This window comes from Poecilia reticulata, linkage group LG3 (assembly GCF_000633615.1).
Source record: "Poecilia reticulata strain Guanapo linkage group LG3, Guppy_female_1.0+MT, whole genome shotgun sequence".
NCBI classification, from domain to species: Eukaryota; Metazoa; Chordata; class Actinopteri; order Cyprinodontiformes; family Poeciliidae; genus Poecilia; species Poecilia reticulata.
Window position 1 is genome coordinate 23,044,399 of NC_024333.1, and position 13,186 is coordinate 23,057,584.

The 13,186-nt window shown below is 35.4% G+C and overlaps 1 protein-coding gene across 1 annotated transcript; it reads left to right on the forward strand.

The window, feature by feature from the left end:
* The first annotated feature begins 11 nt into the window (after window positions 1-11).
* On the forward strand, window positions 12-12,657 carry LOC103462701 (uncharacterized). Its single transcript, XM_008405643.2, has 15 exons — window positions 12-130; window positions 2,310-2,467; window positions 2,718-2,908; window positions 3,172-3,276; window positions 3,689-3,827; window positions 4,768-4,918; window positions 6,572-6,704; window positions 7,496-7,648; window positions 8,005-8,042; window positions 8,151-8,180; window positions 8,299-8,465; window positions 9,392-9,858; window positions 9,982-10,081; window positions 10,992-11,322; window positions 12,001-12,657. Exons 2-15 carry the CDS (start codon window positions 2,336-2,338, stop codon window positions 12,081-12,083), a joined length of 2,220 nt encoding a protein of 739 aa, XP_008403865.1. The 5' UTR covers window positions 12-130; window positions 2,310-2,335; the 3' UTR covers window positions 12,084-12,657.
* Window positions 12,658-13,186: the final 529 nt, after the last annotated feature.

Below are 13,186 nucleotides of genomic sequence, written 5' to 3' on the forward strand. Positions count from 1 at the left end.
CAGCCTGTTTAACTCCATTCTCTGCCCAAATTTTGGCTAAGCAACACCTTTCTTTTCAAGACATCACGGAAAAGCTCCTTCATTTTAAACACAAGCAGGACTTGAAGAAAACGGAGGCCAGTAGCTGAAGGTAAATGGATCAGTTTGAGGTTTTTAAGTTTATTGTAATTTGAAAATTCAAGATTATCTTAATATTTGATGGTAATGAAACCACCATCAAATATACAGCTGAGCTGTATTGATAAGACTTGATGGTATCTGTACAATAAAATGTTCATGACATTAAGACTTGGGTAGCTATTGGTTAAAGAGGGGGAAATGTTCCTTTGTCAAACTTAAGGTGATTTTCATACTGGAACAACAGAGCAATGCGAACAGAAAGTAAAGCAGTGAAGGGTGACAGGTTAGCAATAAAAGAACCAAAGGTGTCAAGTTCTGAAGAGTAAAATTATTCAAATTAGTTTGTCCAAAGTCTTCTGTTTAAAAACATTTTAAGACTCGTAACAAGAATTTACTGGAATTTACTAAAATTGTCACTTGAACCTCTAGGATGAAAGTGACCTTTCAACAAAACCTCAACCATCTAAAACCCTATTTATAAGAAAAACTATGAATAAAAGCATCTACTTTCTGTTATTGTATAATGTGAAGTTTTATTTGTGTGCTGAACCAAAATTCAGTTTTATTAATATACAATTTGGCACTATACCATCAAACACATTTCTCCATTTGGGGGTAGGGGTATTTATAAGATTAAGATGTGATTATCTTCCTTATATAAAACAAAAATCTGTGATATATTTTTTACCTATAATAATTAAGACAATGATAAAATAGACTTAATGCCTCCCAAAACTTATGGAAGGTATTAAAGTACAGAGATAAGAGCTGTATATTTATCCTGAAACTGAGCAAATGTTTATCAAATTAAACCAACAGGATTTGGAAAAGTTCTCACTACAAATTAGCATAATTTAAATTAGGTATTTATTTACTTATTTCATGTCTTTGAATTTTAAATACTATCTTAAAGTGTTTAAGATCTGCTTAAACAATTAAAACCGTCTACACTGAGTATTGTAACAAATGGTTTATGGATGGGCGCATTGCATATTTTTTATGAAATTTCAAAATCACTGCTTTATATGTTCAGGTTTATTTTAGTGTGGAGAATGTAATTATTGAAATAATTATGAAACAGTTACAAAAATATAAAGAACACTTTTAATGTGGTTGACTTCAGCTTTCAGAAAAATGTCAAATTTCCAACCCCTCTCTTCTTTAGAATCAAGAACCAATAGTAGCAGTTCTACTAAAACAGTTGTTTGGAACCAAGAGATTAGTTTTAAGGCTGAGTTGATATGTTGGTATGTTCTGGTTTTAAAATGGAAAAAAGGCAAATGGTACTACTTTAAAACAGTGCCCCAGGTTTGATAGACAGAACCACATTTACAGAGATCGACTCTTGAACTGGTCAAGTCTGACGCCACAGGAGTGTAAATTAAATTCTGTTTATTTATATTGCACCAATTCACCTCAAATATCTCAAGAAAAATTCTCAGTTCATACAGACAGATTCACATCCCAGTTATCAAACAATCCAGTCAAATTCAGCTTTTTGTTTCTTTTTTTTTTGTTTTGTTAATTTACACTACCGCGTCCCTTGATGGTTGTGCAGGAGGCTCCATTTCTTCTGATTCTGGGTCTGACTCAGATTCAAAGATGTACGATTGCAGAACAGCTCATCTGTTTGCAACCTTTTTCACGTGTATGAATGAAAGTTTTAAAATTGTAATAAACATGTTTTGTTTATTACATTCATAGCATTTAGACCTACAACTTGTTTAAAATAAATCATAATATGTCCCTTTTAACATTTTTTTTTCTAACCGCCCTACCTTTCAGCTACACCAAACCCAGCCCCGCGTGGTGTGTCCGCCAGTGGCAGAAAACCGTACCTAGCAATTACAATACCTTTCCCACATTATTCATTAAAACCATGTAAGCTTTGATGTGGCACACATCAAACACTCTGGATTGCACATCGTAGACATCTTAGTGAGAGCAGTGGAGCTCATTCCTCTCAGCCTAATCAGAACAGCTCCCATTACCTCTTTCCTTTTCTTGAAGATCCAATAACAGCTTAATTCACTCCGTCTTCTCACAGACATCAAACAGCAGTTTGTTTTAGATGGACTCTTTATCCTGGGTAGACTTACACTGCCTTCATGTTTTTGTAATACCCTGGTTGTAAGACTATTATCCATCGTTTGTTGTTGAAAAGTAAACAGTTTGTTGCCGTCCATCAGACTCCATGTCTCACTGAGGAGTTGAGATGCTGCACAGACTCAAACTGGGTGTCCTGCTGCAGTGGCTGATTCTCTTCCTGTTGAGTCCGGCCTACGAAGCCTCGTCCCTGGGCCTCACGGTGCATGTTGTGCCTCTGGAGGAGTATGGAGGGAAAACGGTGGGCAAAATATTCCTCTCTTCTAAAAGGATTTTTATAGGCACTGATATTAATGATTTATGATTTATGTCAATATGCTAAAATTAAAGTTTTATGCCAAAATATGTCATTTATGCTGTACTTTTGTTTTCATATAAGCTGTATTTTAATTTGCTTTCCAGAAAGGAAAGTATTTCTCAACTTAAGCCTATTAAGGAAATTAATCTGAAAAAACTACGCACTATATAATTTTGTCCCTTTTCTCTTGCAGGTTCGGGCTCATTTTAGCGTCATTACTCCCTCTCCTTGTCCTGATTTGTTAGCAGTCTGTGCAGCAGGAGAGGACTGTCAGGCCCACCGCACCGCCCTACCTTTCAGCTACACYAAACCCAGCCCCGCGTGGTGTGTCCGCCAGTGGCAGAAAACCGTACCTAGCAATTACAATACCTTTCTCAAATTAGGGTATGAAATCTCAAATTTTCACTCCCAAATTTTAAACATGCAAAAACTAGGACTTCTAAATTGTTTTCTATATTCTTCAAAATGTGTAATACTGAAAATACACATAGAATTTGAACTTGTTGTTTTTTTTTAGTTTCCACTTTTTAAAGCACTTAAAAAGTGTAATTCCAGATGGGTTTTTATTTAACTGTTCAAGTAATGTCAAGTAAAAAAAAAAAAAAAGTAAAATACTTTTTCTAAAGCTCTTTTATTATTTCCTTTAGATTCAAGACAGAGTTTTACGTCTCGATAAAAGCAGACCCAAAGATTCGGGCGAATAATGGAAAACTTAACAGGCCTCCTTTTGTGGCTCTCCCTCCTCCACTGAGGTAACACACTCATCTGCTACTAACAACTTCTTCACAGTGACCACAATTTACTGTAAACTACATTAAATTAAGCTCTACACAGCTCAACAATTTATGGGACCAGAAAAAGCCCACACGTCAAAGGTTTATTAAAGCCTTAAAGTTCTCAGTTATTCATCTACATTGGAATGATGCCGCTAAAGTTGAAAACACCTGTTTCGAATTTTGAAGTTGTTTACTTCATCACTGTCATTGGACCTCAGTGGCTAAAACTCAAGTTACAAGCTAAATTAGGCCTAAATGTTACCAAATGGCTTTTTTAAAAGTCTGAATCTATATCTAAATTAATCTTTCTGCTGCCTGTACGTTCTCAACAATTGATCTCCTTAGAGACTGAGTAATTACTTGTTGCTGACACTGATTTTATTATCAGGGCCAGTGTGAACTGTCCCGCTGACTTCCATATCTCAACAAAAGACCTGGATGGGGACAATGTCCGGTGCCGCTTTGCTCGTGCCGACACTGGAGAGTGCCGGGACTGTTTTCCTCACAATTTCCTGGAACTGGATGAGGTGAATCTTCTGGGTTTCATAAACTGAAAAATGTTTATCATATTTTCAAGTAGGATATGGTCTTCATGGATATGGTTCTAAAATTGTTCAACCCTAGATCATCGTCATCGTCAATGTGAAAACCACTAAAGGGACACAATTAGCAGTTTCTAGGTGTGGAGCCTACATCTGTGTTTTCAAACAATACCAGGACAGAAAGACATCAACACTGACCTTAGAGAAGCTAAAGATGGTTGCTCATAATGTGAAAGGGCAATCTCAAAGAGGCCCTACTTACAGTACTACAGTGACAAAAAGCATCTTAAAGAAACATTTATAATCGCTGCTGACTGTCCCTTCTACGAACTCTTAACTTATCAAGTGTACATATGTTTCCAAGCTAAATATTGTAATTGTGAAAACTGTTGTGTGTTTTGGACACTTAGGATTTAAATAACTCTGTTTTCCCCATTATTCTAGAAAGTTGCAGCTCTTTGGTTACATATCCTGTTGCTAAATGTTCATCCTCACCTTCCAACCAATCAGATTATCGACTGCGTAGCTCCAAATGACTGTTTTCACAGACTAAATTGAGAAGTCCCGACCACATTTTCTCTGTGTTCATTTCTTCATCTCACTGCTTAGCTGAGTTGTGTAAAACTTTTTAGGAAGAAACACGTTAAGAAATCATGAAGCACTAGCTGCCTGCCAAAACACTTTTTTCTCATGTGACAAATAAATATTTGTGCAGTAAAATAAGGTTCTGATTGCACATTTAGTTCTTTTAGTTGATACCTAAACATCTTTGCGTGATCTATGAGATTTTGAAAGAATTCAAGTAACCTGTTTGTGGATTTTTATGTTGTAAACTTCTAACCTGACTTTCTACAGAAAGTTTGTCTTGTTCATCAATACTCTGTCATACTCTACAAACTGCTTGGTGAAACTTTATTTTTAACAGGCGAGCTGCACTCTGACATTCACTGGAAAAGCAGCCGCAGGACAATACTTCATCTACTTGATGGCAGAGGACCTGATTCCCTCGCCTCCAACGAGACAGATTTTATACAATTCTCCCCTCAGCTCTGTTCCTGTGCACCTCTCTCTCACTGGTGAGTCTCTTCCTGGTGCAGCAGCTATATAACAAAAACAAAGTACATCCTCGTTCAGCTCCAATTACACTTCAGGTAAAAACATCTGATTGAGCAATCCTCCCATTACCAACTACAAATTATAGAATTCTACATCATAAAAATATTCTGAACCATTAGGAAAATGCTCTTATATTTCTTCCTGTATGGACAAAAGAAATGCTGTTTTAAAGTCACCAATTATGTCTTTCCACCCCGGCATGGTGTTAGAACATTGTACTGAATGTTCCAGAATGGCACAAAGGAAAAACTTTCTCCTTAATAGGCATGCGGTTTCACCTTAAGCTTTGTAATTTCTTCTGAAGCAGGAAGGGTGGGGATACTTTTCAGTCTACTTTTTAATTTCTGCTTAGCCTTCTTGAGGTAATGATGACAGAATTATGTTTTGTGCTTCTGATGATGTATTTTCATAACTACACGTTCAGTAGAAATGTATTAGTAGTTAAATTTGTCCTGAGGCCTGACTAGAAGGTGACTGGCATGGTTCATTTTCTTTTTTGATATTTTAGTACCAATTACCCCTGAATCATCTTGGAACTGACAAAGGTTAAATTATTTACTCTGTTTAACACCAATCATACCTCAAGTTTTGCTTCAACTGAATATTTCTTATGATTAAACTAATTAACTTAGCGTAAAAAAATATAAGCCTAATACTTTTGTGCCAGCACATTTTTGCAGCAGTCATCTCTGTGCTTCACAATGAAGAAAATCATTGAGAATAATAATGTACATTAAATATATTGATCAGTGTTACAGTAATTATTAATCAAAGGCAACTCTAAGCATGTGGGTTTTTTAGCCTTGATTTGGAGGAACTCAGTGTTTCAACTGTTTTGCAGTTTTCTGGAAGTTTGTTCCAGATTAGTGGTGCATAAAAACTGAATGCTGCTTCTCCATGTTTGGAGAAAAATGCTTTTATATGTCTTCCAAGATTATTTAAATTTGTTCTTCTCTATTTGAAGGTATAAATGAGTGTGGTAAAAGAAGAAAGAGAGAAAAAGAAACATTCATATTTACGGATTTTCTTCTCTGTCCTACTGCTGTATCTCATCTTTCTTTCATCCTTTCTTTCTTTGCTTCTTCAATCAGAGCCTTGATCTCAGCAATCAACTATGGACAGTTTCCTTGACTCTTTATGCATTCAGATGCATTTCCTCTTATGTCCACCTTTTGTGGAGGAAAAACTAATAGTTGCAAACATAACTATATTGCAAATTTTAATTTTTTACTCCAGGAATACCAACAAATCTATTTCAGCATATCTTTAAATAAACAACAAATAATTTCTTTTGTTAATGCCTGTTGTTAATCTTAACACATATCAAAAGTATGCAACCGTTTTTTTATTATTATTATTTTGCAGGAACAAAGAAGCATTATTCAAAAATGTGTAAGGGTATCACCAACTTTATTTTTGTCTGTATCAGTTTCTTAGATAAAAAGTTGGTTAAAAGCATCTGATAATGAATGTGATCAAATTTTAAAAGGAGGAATATTACCAGGACAGCTTATTTTTAGATCTTTCTTTTTTAAGTAGATTATCGTTTGTCGTAATTTCATGCTGAAATTGCAATATTTGAAGTTTTTTAATACATCTCTGCTGTCCTTCAGTGGAGGAATCGGCTTCAGGCTGCGGTTCTAACCCCCTGGTCCTTGATGGGACTCCAGATAGAGACTCTGTGCAGTTTGTCCTGCCGTTTCAGGAGGGGAAATTCAATGCTAACTACAAGTCGGACCTGGAGAGGTGCGTCATCAAAAGCCTTTAATATTTCTTCCCGTAAAAGTGTTTAGGGTGTGGTGTTGTTTACTTAAGACATAACAGGAGCTTACCCAACAGCAGAAAAATATACTTTGTTGTTTTATTGTCACTGATGCAGCTTGCTGGGGGGTTTTATGTAGAAATTGTAGCATTTTTTTAACCTGAAAATTCCTGTTGTTGAAGTATTTAAAACTGATCCAATCTTTTTTAAATGTTTGTTTTTATAAGATCTCAACAGTACAGCAAAAAAAAGAACAGTCCTGAGTGTTTAATTAATGTTTCACTTAATATTAATGGATGCACACTCCTTAATACATATTGTGTCAGTGGATTTTTACAAAAAGTATTCCCTTATCTTGTTTAGAGCTAAAGAGCTCCCCATATTTTACCTTTAGAGTTCTCACATTGTGATTCTCAGAAATCTGTTGAATCAATATACCTGACATGGTTTTGATTGTTGTGTTGCATATTTGGGGCTCAGTCGTTACAGAAATAGTACTCTTGAACTTACTGTGCCTCAGCTGAATTACATATGTCCATATACACATTGAGTTTATCTTTAAATAACAACTACTATTTATAATGTTGAGCTTTTTATTTTAATATTTTGAATATAAAACTTTCTTTTGTCTGCATTGGGTGAATAAAACTAACTGATTAACTCATGTGGTTGTTGCCACTTCAAAGCTTATAATAAAAAGGCTGTTGGTTTGATAGAGTTTTGCCAGAAGCCCATTTTGTAAACTTGTGGGAACGTCGTTTTTGTTCTCTTGCAGTGTTTTGGAGATAGCGGTGGTCGGCCCCCCTGACCTGTACAGAGTTGGCTTTGTATCCATCAGCAACCTGGCGAAACTAACTATGGCCTGGATCCGCTCTGCAAACAACCTGACCCAGCTTTTGCCTGTCTGCTTTGTTGCAAACACCAAGAGGTTTGTTATTAACGTGAAATCCTCAATTATTAACAATTTGAAGAGTGTTTGATGCTGTAAATTTTGCTATCCTTTTACAGGTTTGTTAAGTTGATAGAAATTATTTTGTTGCTACAAAGTTGAAACAAAGCTGTAAAAGTTCAGTATTTATTTGTAGTATTTTTTTTCTTGATGTCATGTCCTTCATGCTAAATTCCCGTTGCCTTTTCCACGCAGATATATATATTTTCTAAAGAATATTTCTTATGTACAATTGTTATGGAAATCCTTTTACTCTAATGGTACATTTAGCCAAATATAGACAAAAATATTTGCAGACTGTAAAATGGTCTGATCTGTTCTTCTCGTCTTTCCAGTTTTCAGTCAGGGCTGCGATGTGTGTGGCTGTACCAAAGTAAGACTCATACAAGAATAATGATGGTTATCAGTTACAGTAAGCCTCTCCTGCATGGTTTCATTTGTATAGACTACTAAAATATGTTTGTTTGTTTGTTTATTTCAGGGGAAATGAGGACTCTGCCTGATGGAACTGGTTAAGTTACTGCAACACTTTGCTAAATTCCACTGTTGTGTGTGTGTGAGATGAATGTTAATTGTGTCTGTGACAATGTTAAACTAATGAACAATCTGCTGATGGTATTTCCTTATAGAGCTCAGGTGTAATCAGACAGAGATGTCTCTGCTGCTCCCTGTCACCTCCCTCACCAATGTGAACCTGGATGAATTGCAGCTCAACAGCCCCACCTGTCCCGTCACCCACAACAGCACACACTTGACTGCGCACATACCATTAGGTGGCTGCGGGACAAAGGCTGTGGTAAAATGTCTTTTTCCTTGTTGTTGTATATTTTCAAAACCTTTCCAAATAACAAACATCAAGGCACATTTTTGCTTTAAATCTTCAAATTTGCAGAGTAGGCTCATCGAGTCTTACACCTACCGAAGTTGGCATACAGACAGCCTGAAACACTAAAAATAAATATTAAATTTACACACAAGTATATTTTTTAATTCATAGGGTTTTAAAAATTGCAATATGTAAATTTTACAAAAATATATATATTTTTTTACAATTCAGGTTCCCTGAAGTTACGTTAGTGAGGGCTTTGAAATTGGTTCAAAGGAAAGCAATGAGCACTCAAAGCCTTTTTACTGAACAACCAGATACTATGTAAAAATGTATTGTTTTCTTTTTTTTTTAGATTTGATTGATTATGCATATTAGCTAAAAGGAAGAAAAGAAATACTTGTTTTCAGACCCAATACACATTTGGGTTTGTAATGTAAAGTTCAAATGTGGAAAATTCAAGAGATCAATGACAAAATGTGCATGTGTTTGTGCATTAAAAGACAACAGACTGTTTATAATATATGAAAAGTTTAATATTTGGAAAAAACAGAGATATGCAATACCAGCAGAAAGGTTTTTTTAAAATAAGTAAAAATTTAGCTAATTATAGTGCAGAAACTGTCAGGAGTGTTAACAGTTACTGAGTTTCTTGGTAGCAGTGATGGTTATAGACTTTAAATGAAAACTTCCGCAGAATCTGAGGATATTTTTATTGTTTAGTCTGTGAGAAAGGAACAATGTCTCTGATTTAATGAATGTTTAGCTTTTTACAGTCTAAGTACATATTTTTTACTTACCCAAATCTAGTCATAGAGAAAACTTTTTGTCACGTCACTTCAGATACCAACATTTTCAGCACCAAAAAAATGTTATCCTATGTTGTTTGTTTTCAGCACTCTGGTACAGAATTGGTTTATACCAACACCTTGAAAAGCGTGCATCACACCGTGATCAGCCGCCGGCCCTCGCTCATCCTCCCTCTGGCCTGCCGGATCCCAGGAGCCCAGGTCAAAGGGTCGCAGTTTGCCGTCAACTTTCCAACAGAGAGGGAAACGTTTGGCGAGGTTATGGTCTGGTTAGAGTTTCACCTTCCAGGACAAGGGCCTAGGGCACGACTCACATCCTCTCCCAGGTTTCGTTCCAATGTCTTATCTCCAAGATTTCGTCGGGATACAGGCTCAGAAAGCAGCACCTCCAATAGCAGCACTCAGACTGGTGTCCAACCTGAGGAGACGGTGAAGACGTTGGACCTGTATGTGTTGTCTAACTGCAGTATTGATCGAGCTGAGATGATAGTGACAGAATGCAGGGAATCTGAGATGGAGAACTTAACAGACAGCCGTCCTATCATGGAAAAAGGGTAAGTATGTTTTATTATTATTCTAATTATTTACATCCCACGGAAATCTGACAGATACTGAATGATATATCCTAAGTAGAAGGAATCATTAAAACAGATCCTTTGGTTTCAATTTCTGCTCAGGTGCATGACGTCCAACAACACACTGGAGATAATTACAGAGCAAAACACTTTCAAGATTTACCGTCTGGATATAAATTCATTTTCAGTCTCAGGAACAAAGGTCTGGAATCCCACTCAACAACATTTACGTCACATCTTATGCTTTTTTTTTGCCCATTTCAAGTCTACGTTTTTATTTTATTTTATCTACAGTTAGATGATGCGAATTAAATACTGGTTGGTCCATCACTTTGGATTAATTATAGAAATGTATCTTGTTTTTGTTAATTTATGTGTACGGGATTAAAATAACAAGAAAAGAAATGATACTATACAATAAGGACAAATTTAAAACATAAGAAATACTGTAGTCACCATCTGACAACAGAAAAAGTAAAAGAAAACAGCAAACACTTTACTGTCTGTTGAAGTACTTAGTCAGAGTAGCAGAAACCCAGAACTCTGTTGACCAGACAGAAATATTAGCCCCCCTGATGAAATCCTAGAAAACTCTTTATTTCCATAAAAATTACCATAATAAAAATTTCTTCTCAATTGTAATCTTTTAAAAAGAACAAACACAAAATCTATACAAGATTTGATCACTATATTTTATTGATGTGGAGAACGTTAATGAGAAAAATTAAAACACGAGTAAAAGAAGGAAGATAAAAGAAGACGGCAAAAATCTGGAAAAAAACTGAGCTCTAGAACTTCGTTTTTCTTTGCAAAGGTTTACATTTTTAGGCATGTAAAGCTGGCATATTTGGTTTGATAAAGTATTTACTCGGAGGTACTAAATATAAATGCATACTTTTGTTATATTTATTGGTAAAAATGTAAAAAGCCATACGTCCTTTTCTTTACACTGCATATTTCGGCTGTGCTTGTTGATCTACCACATAAAATCCTAGCTAAACATATTAATACGTATGGTTTGCTTTCATGTCTGCATTTACTATGTTATGTTCTAAAATAAAATTTTTTTTCAATTTGATCTTATTGTTAACAGCAGCTTTTTGTACTTCCAGATGTATATTGAATGCAAAGTCAACCTGTGCATTGCCACCATGCCCTCTGGCACCTGCCCTGATCTGTGTAGCAACTCAAGCCGTTCTACTAGCACACTGATTGACAGTGTGTTCACTAGCACATACTCTATCCGCTCTGGGCCTGTGAGTCTCCTGGTCGCTGATTTTATGGACAGAAATGCAACCGACCCTCCTCCAAGTAATGCTCCCTCAACTCCTGGACCAAACCCCTCCCAAACAGCTACTATGCCAGGACGTACTCCACCAGCTTCTCAAGTTCCCAGTGTAACCACAAATACAAATACAAATACAAATACTACTGCATCTCAAGGTAAGAGATCAGCTTCAATGCTTCAGTTGATTAATATTAGACAATTTATGCAATATTTGGCATATTAATGTCTCACACTTACAAATTACTACAAAAAATTGGAAACTATTGCATTTTTCTAACATTTCTGTGCCAGTTTCAATAACTTACAGTTGTACCAAAATAAATTCATACCCCTGGCAGACCCTGTATTAAATGTATATTTTTATTTTACCAACATTTCTTCTGATTGGAAGTAAAATTATTAGTCTTGATTGATCCAGCTAACTTGAATTAGATAGAAAATCTGTGGCGGGAGCTAAAGATTAAGGTGATGAGCTTCTAAGATGCGGCTGCTAAAATTTAGATCACAGTCCAAAACTACACCAAAGATCCTTGGGTAGTGGTCTTTAGCCCCACTCAGTCTCGTTGAGCACTGACCTTGTTCATAATTTTTTATTCAAAATATAAACATTTTTGTCATATCTACAACAAGCTGGAGGGGAAAAAACATATATTTAATTACTGTTTGAGAGATGCCTGTCTTGTTCCCTATCAGAAACAATATTTTCAAGCAACTGAGTCAGAATAATTTAAAAGCCAAATCAACCAGGGGTATGGATAGTATTGTAGTTACCATTTACATTTATAACACAAATCTAACGCTGTATCCAACTCCTGCCATTTTTCCATGTGTAGCTCCAGAAGTGGCCACATCCAGGATAGCTGGTGTGATCCTAATGACTATCGCCATGTTCCTCCAAATGACCATCCTTCAATGAAAAAGCTGCTGGACAAAGACCTGTCAGACAACGGAGCACAGCATGTTTTTGTTATGTAACTTTGCAGGATAAAAGAAATTGATCCAGATTAACCTGACAATAGAGGCATAGCCAATCTAATGTACATTGCTGCACTATTTAGTTATTCATCTTTCCCTATCTCTATCTTTAAAGTGAAAATGTAAAATGCTTTTGTTATTATCTCACTTACTTCACAAAATTTGTTAAACTTATCTGATAGAATCACATTGTTAATCAGATAAATTTCAATACAACACTGACAATGAAAGCCAAATAATTACCTAAAGCCAAATGAGCTATGTTTTTAGTTGAGCAGATAAAAACGTTTTGTTCTTCATCGTCCCTCCTGTGATTTTTTTCTCCTACAGATTTTACAAATGTGATCATTATGTTTTAAAGACAATTTGGTTTCCAGTTTTTGTCTAACATATTATACTGAAAATGTGCATACCTGCTCACTTTCCTTGAAAAAAAAATATTTTTCTTATATATAAATCATACATATGTTATTGCTATATGTTGATGATAATAAATACTTCTACAAACATTGACATACATTATGTTGACTTTTGTTACAAAGCTGTTTTAGCATGAATAAAAAGTAAAACGCTACAATGAATTCAAAATTGAATGCACTGATATTTAGGCAAATGGTTTTTTATTTATTAAAAGCAACTTAAAATGAAGAAATCATAATTTTAACATATTTTGTGAAGCATTACATCCATATTAGTTTATTCAGTGTTGTGAAAAAGTGTCTGTTTACAGATTTATTTTGTTTTGTCACACTTTTTGTCACAAAGGTTTCAGATTATTGACCTAAATAAATGCAAGTAAAGTCTGCAGTGCACTAGATGTAGTTCTGGGTACTTTGTGGACAAAGATAACCTTACTAAATGAAAAAAGCAGTTCGAAATAATTATTGTTGACCTTATCATTGTGTCATATTGCGGAATTAAGACTTGACTTTTGCTAGGCCATTCTAATTCAAGTTTTACTTAGGTTTAAGGCATATTCATTATTCATCAATTAAACACAAATAGGCTGGACAAAAACATGATCAGTGTGAGAGTTCCAAGGCC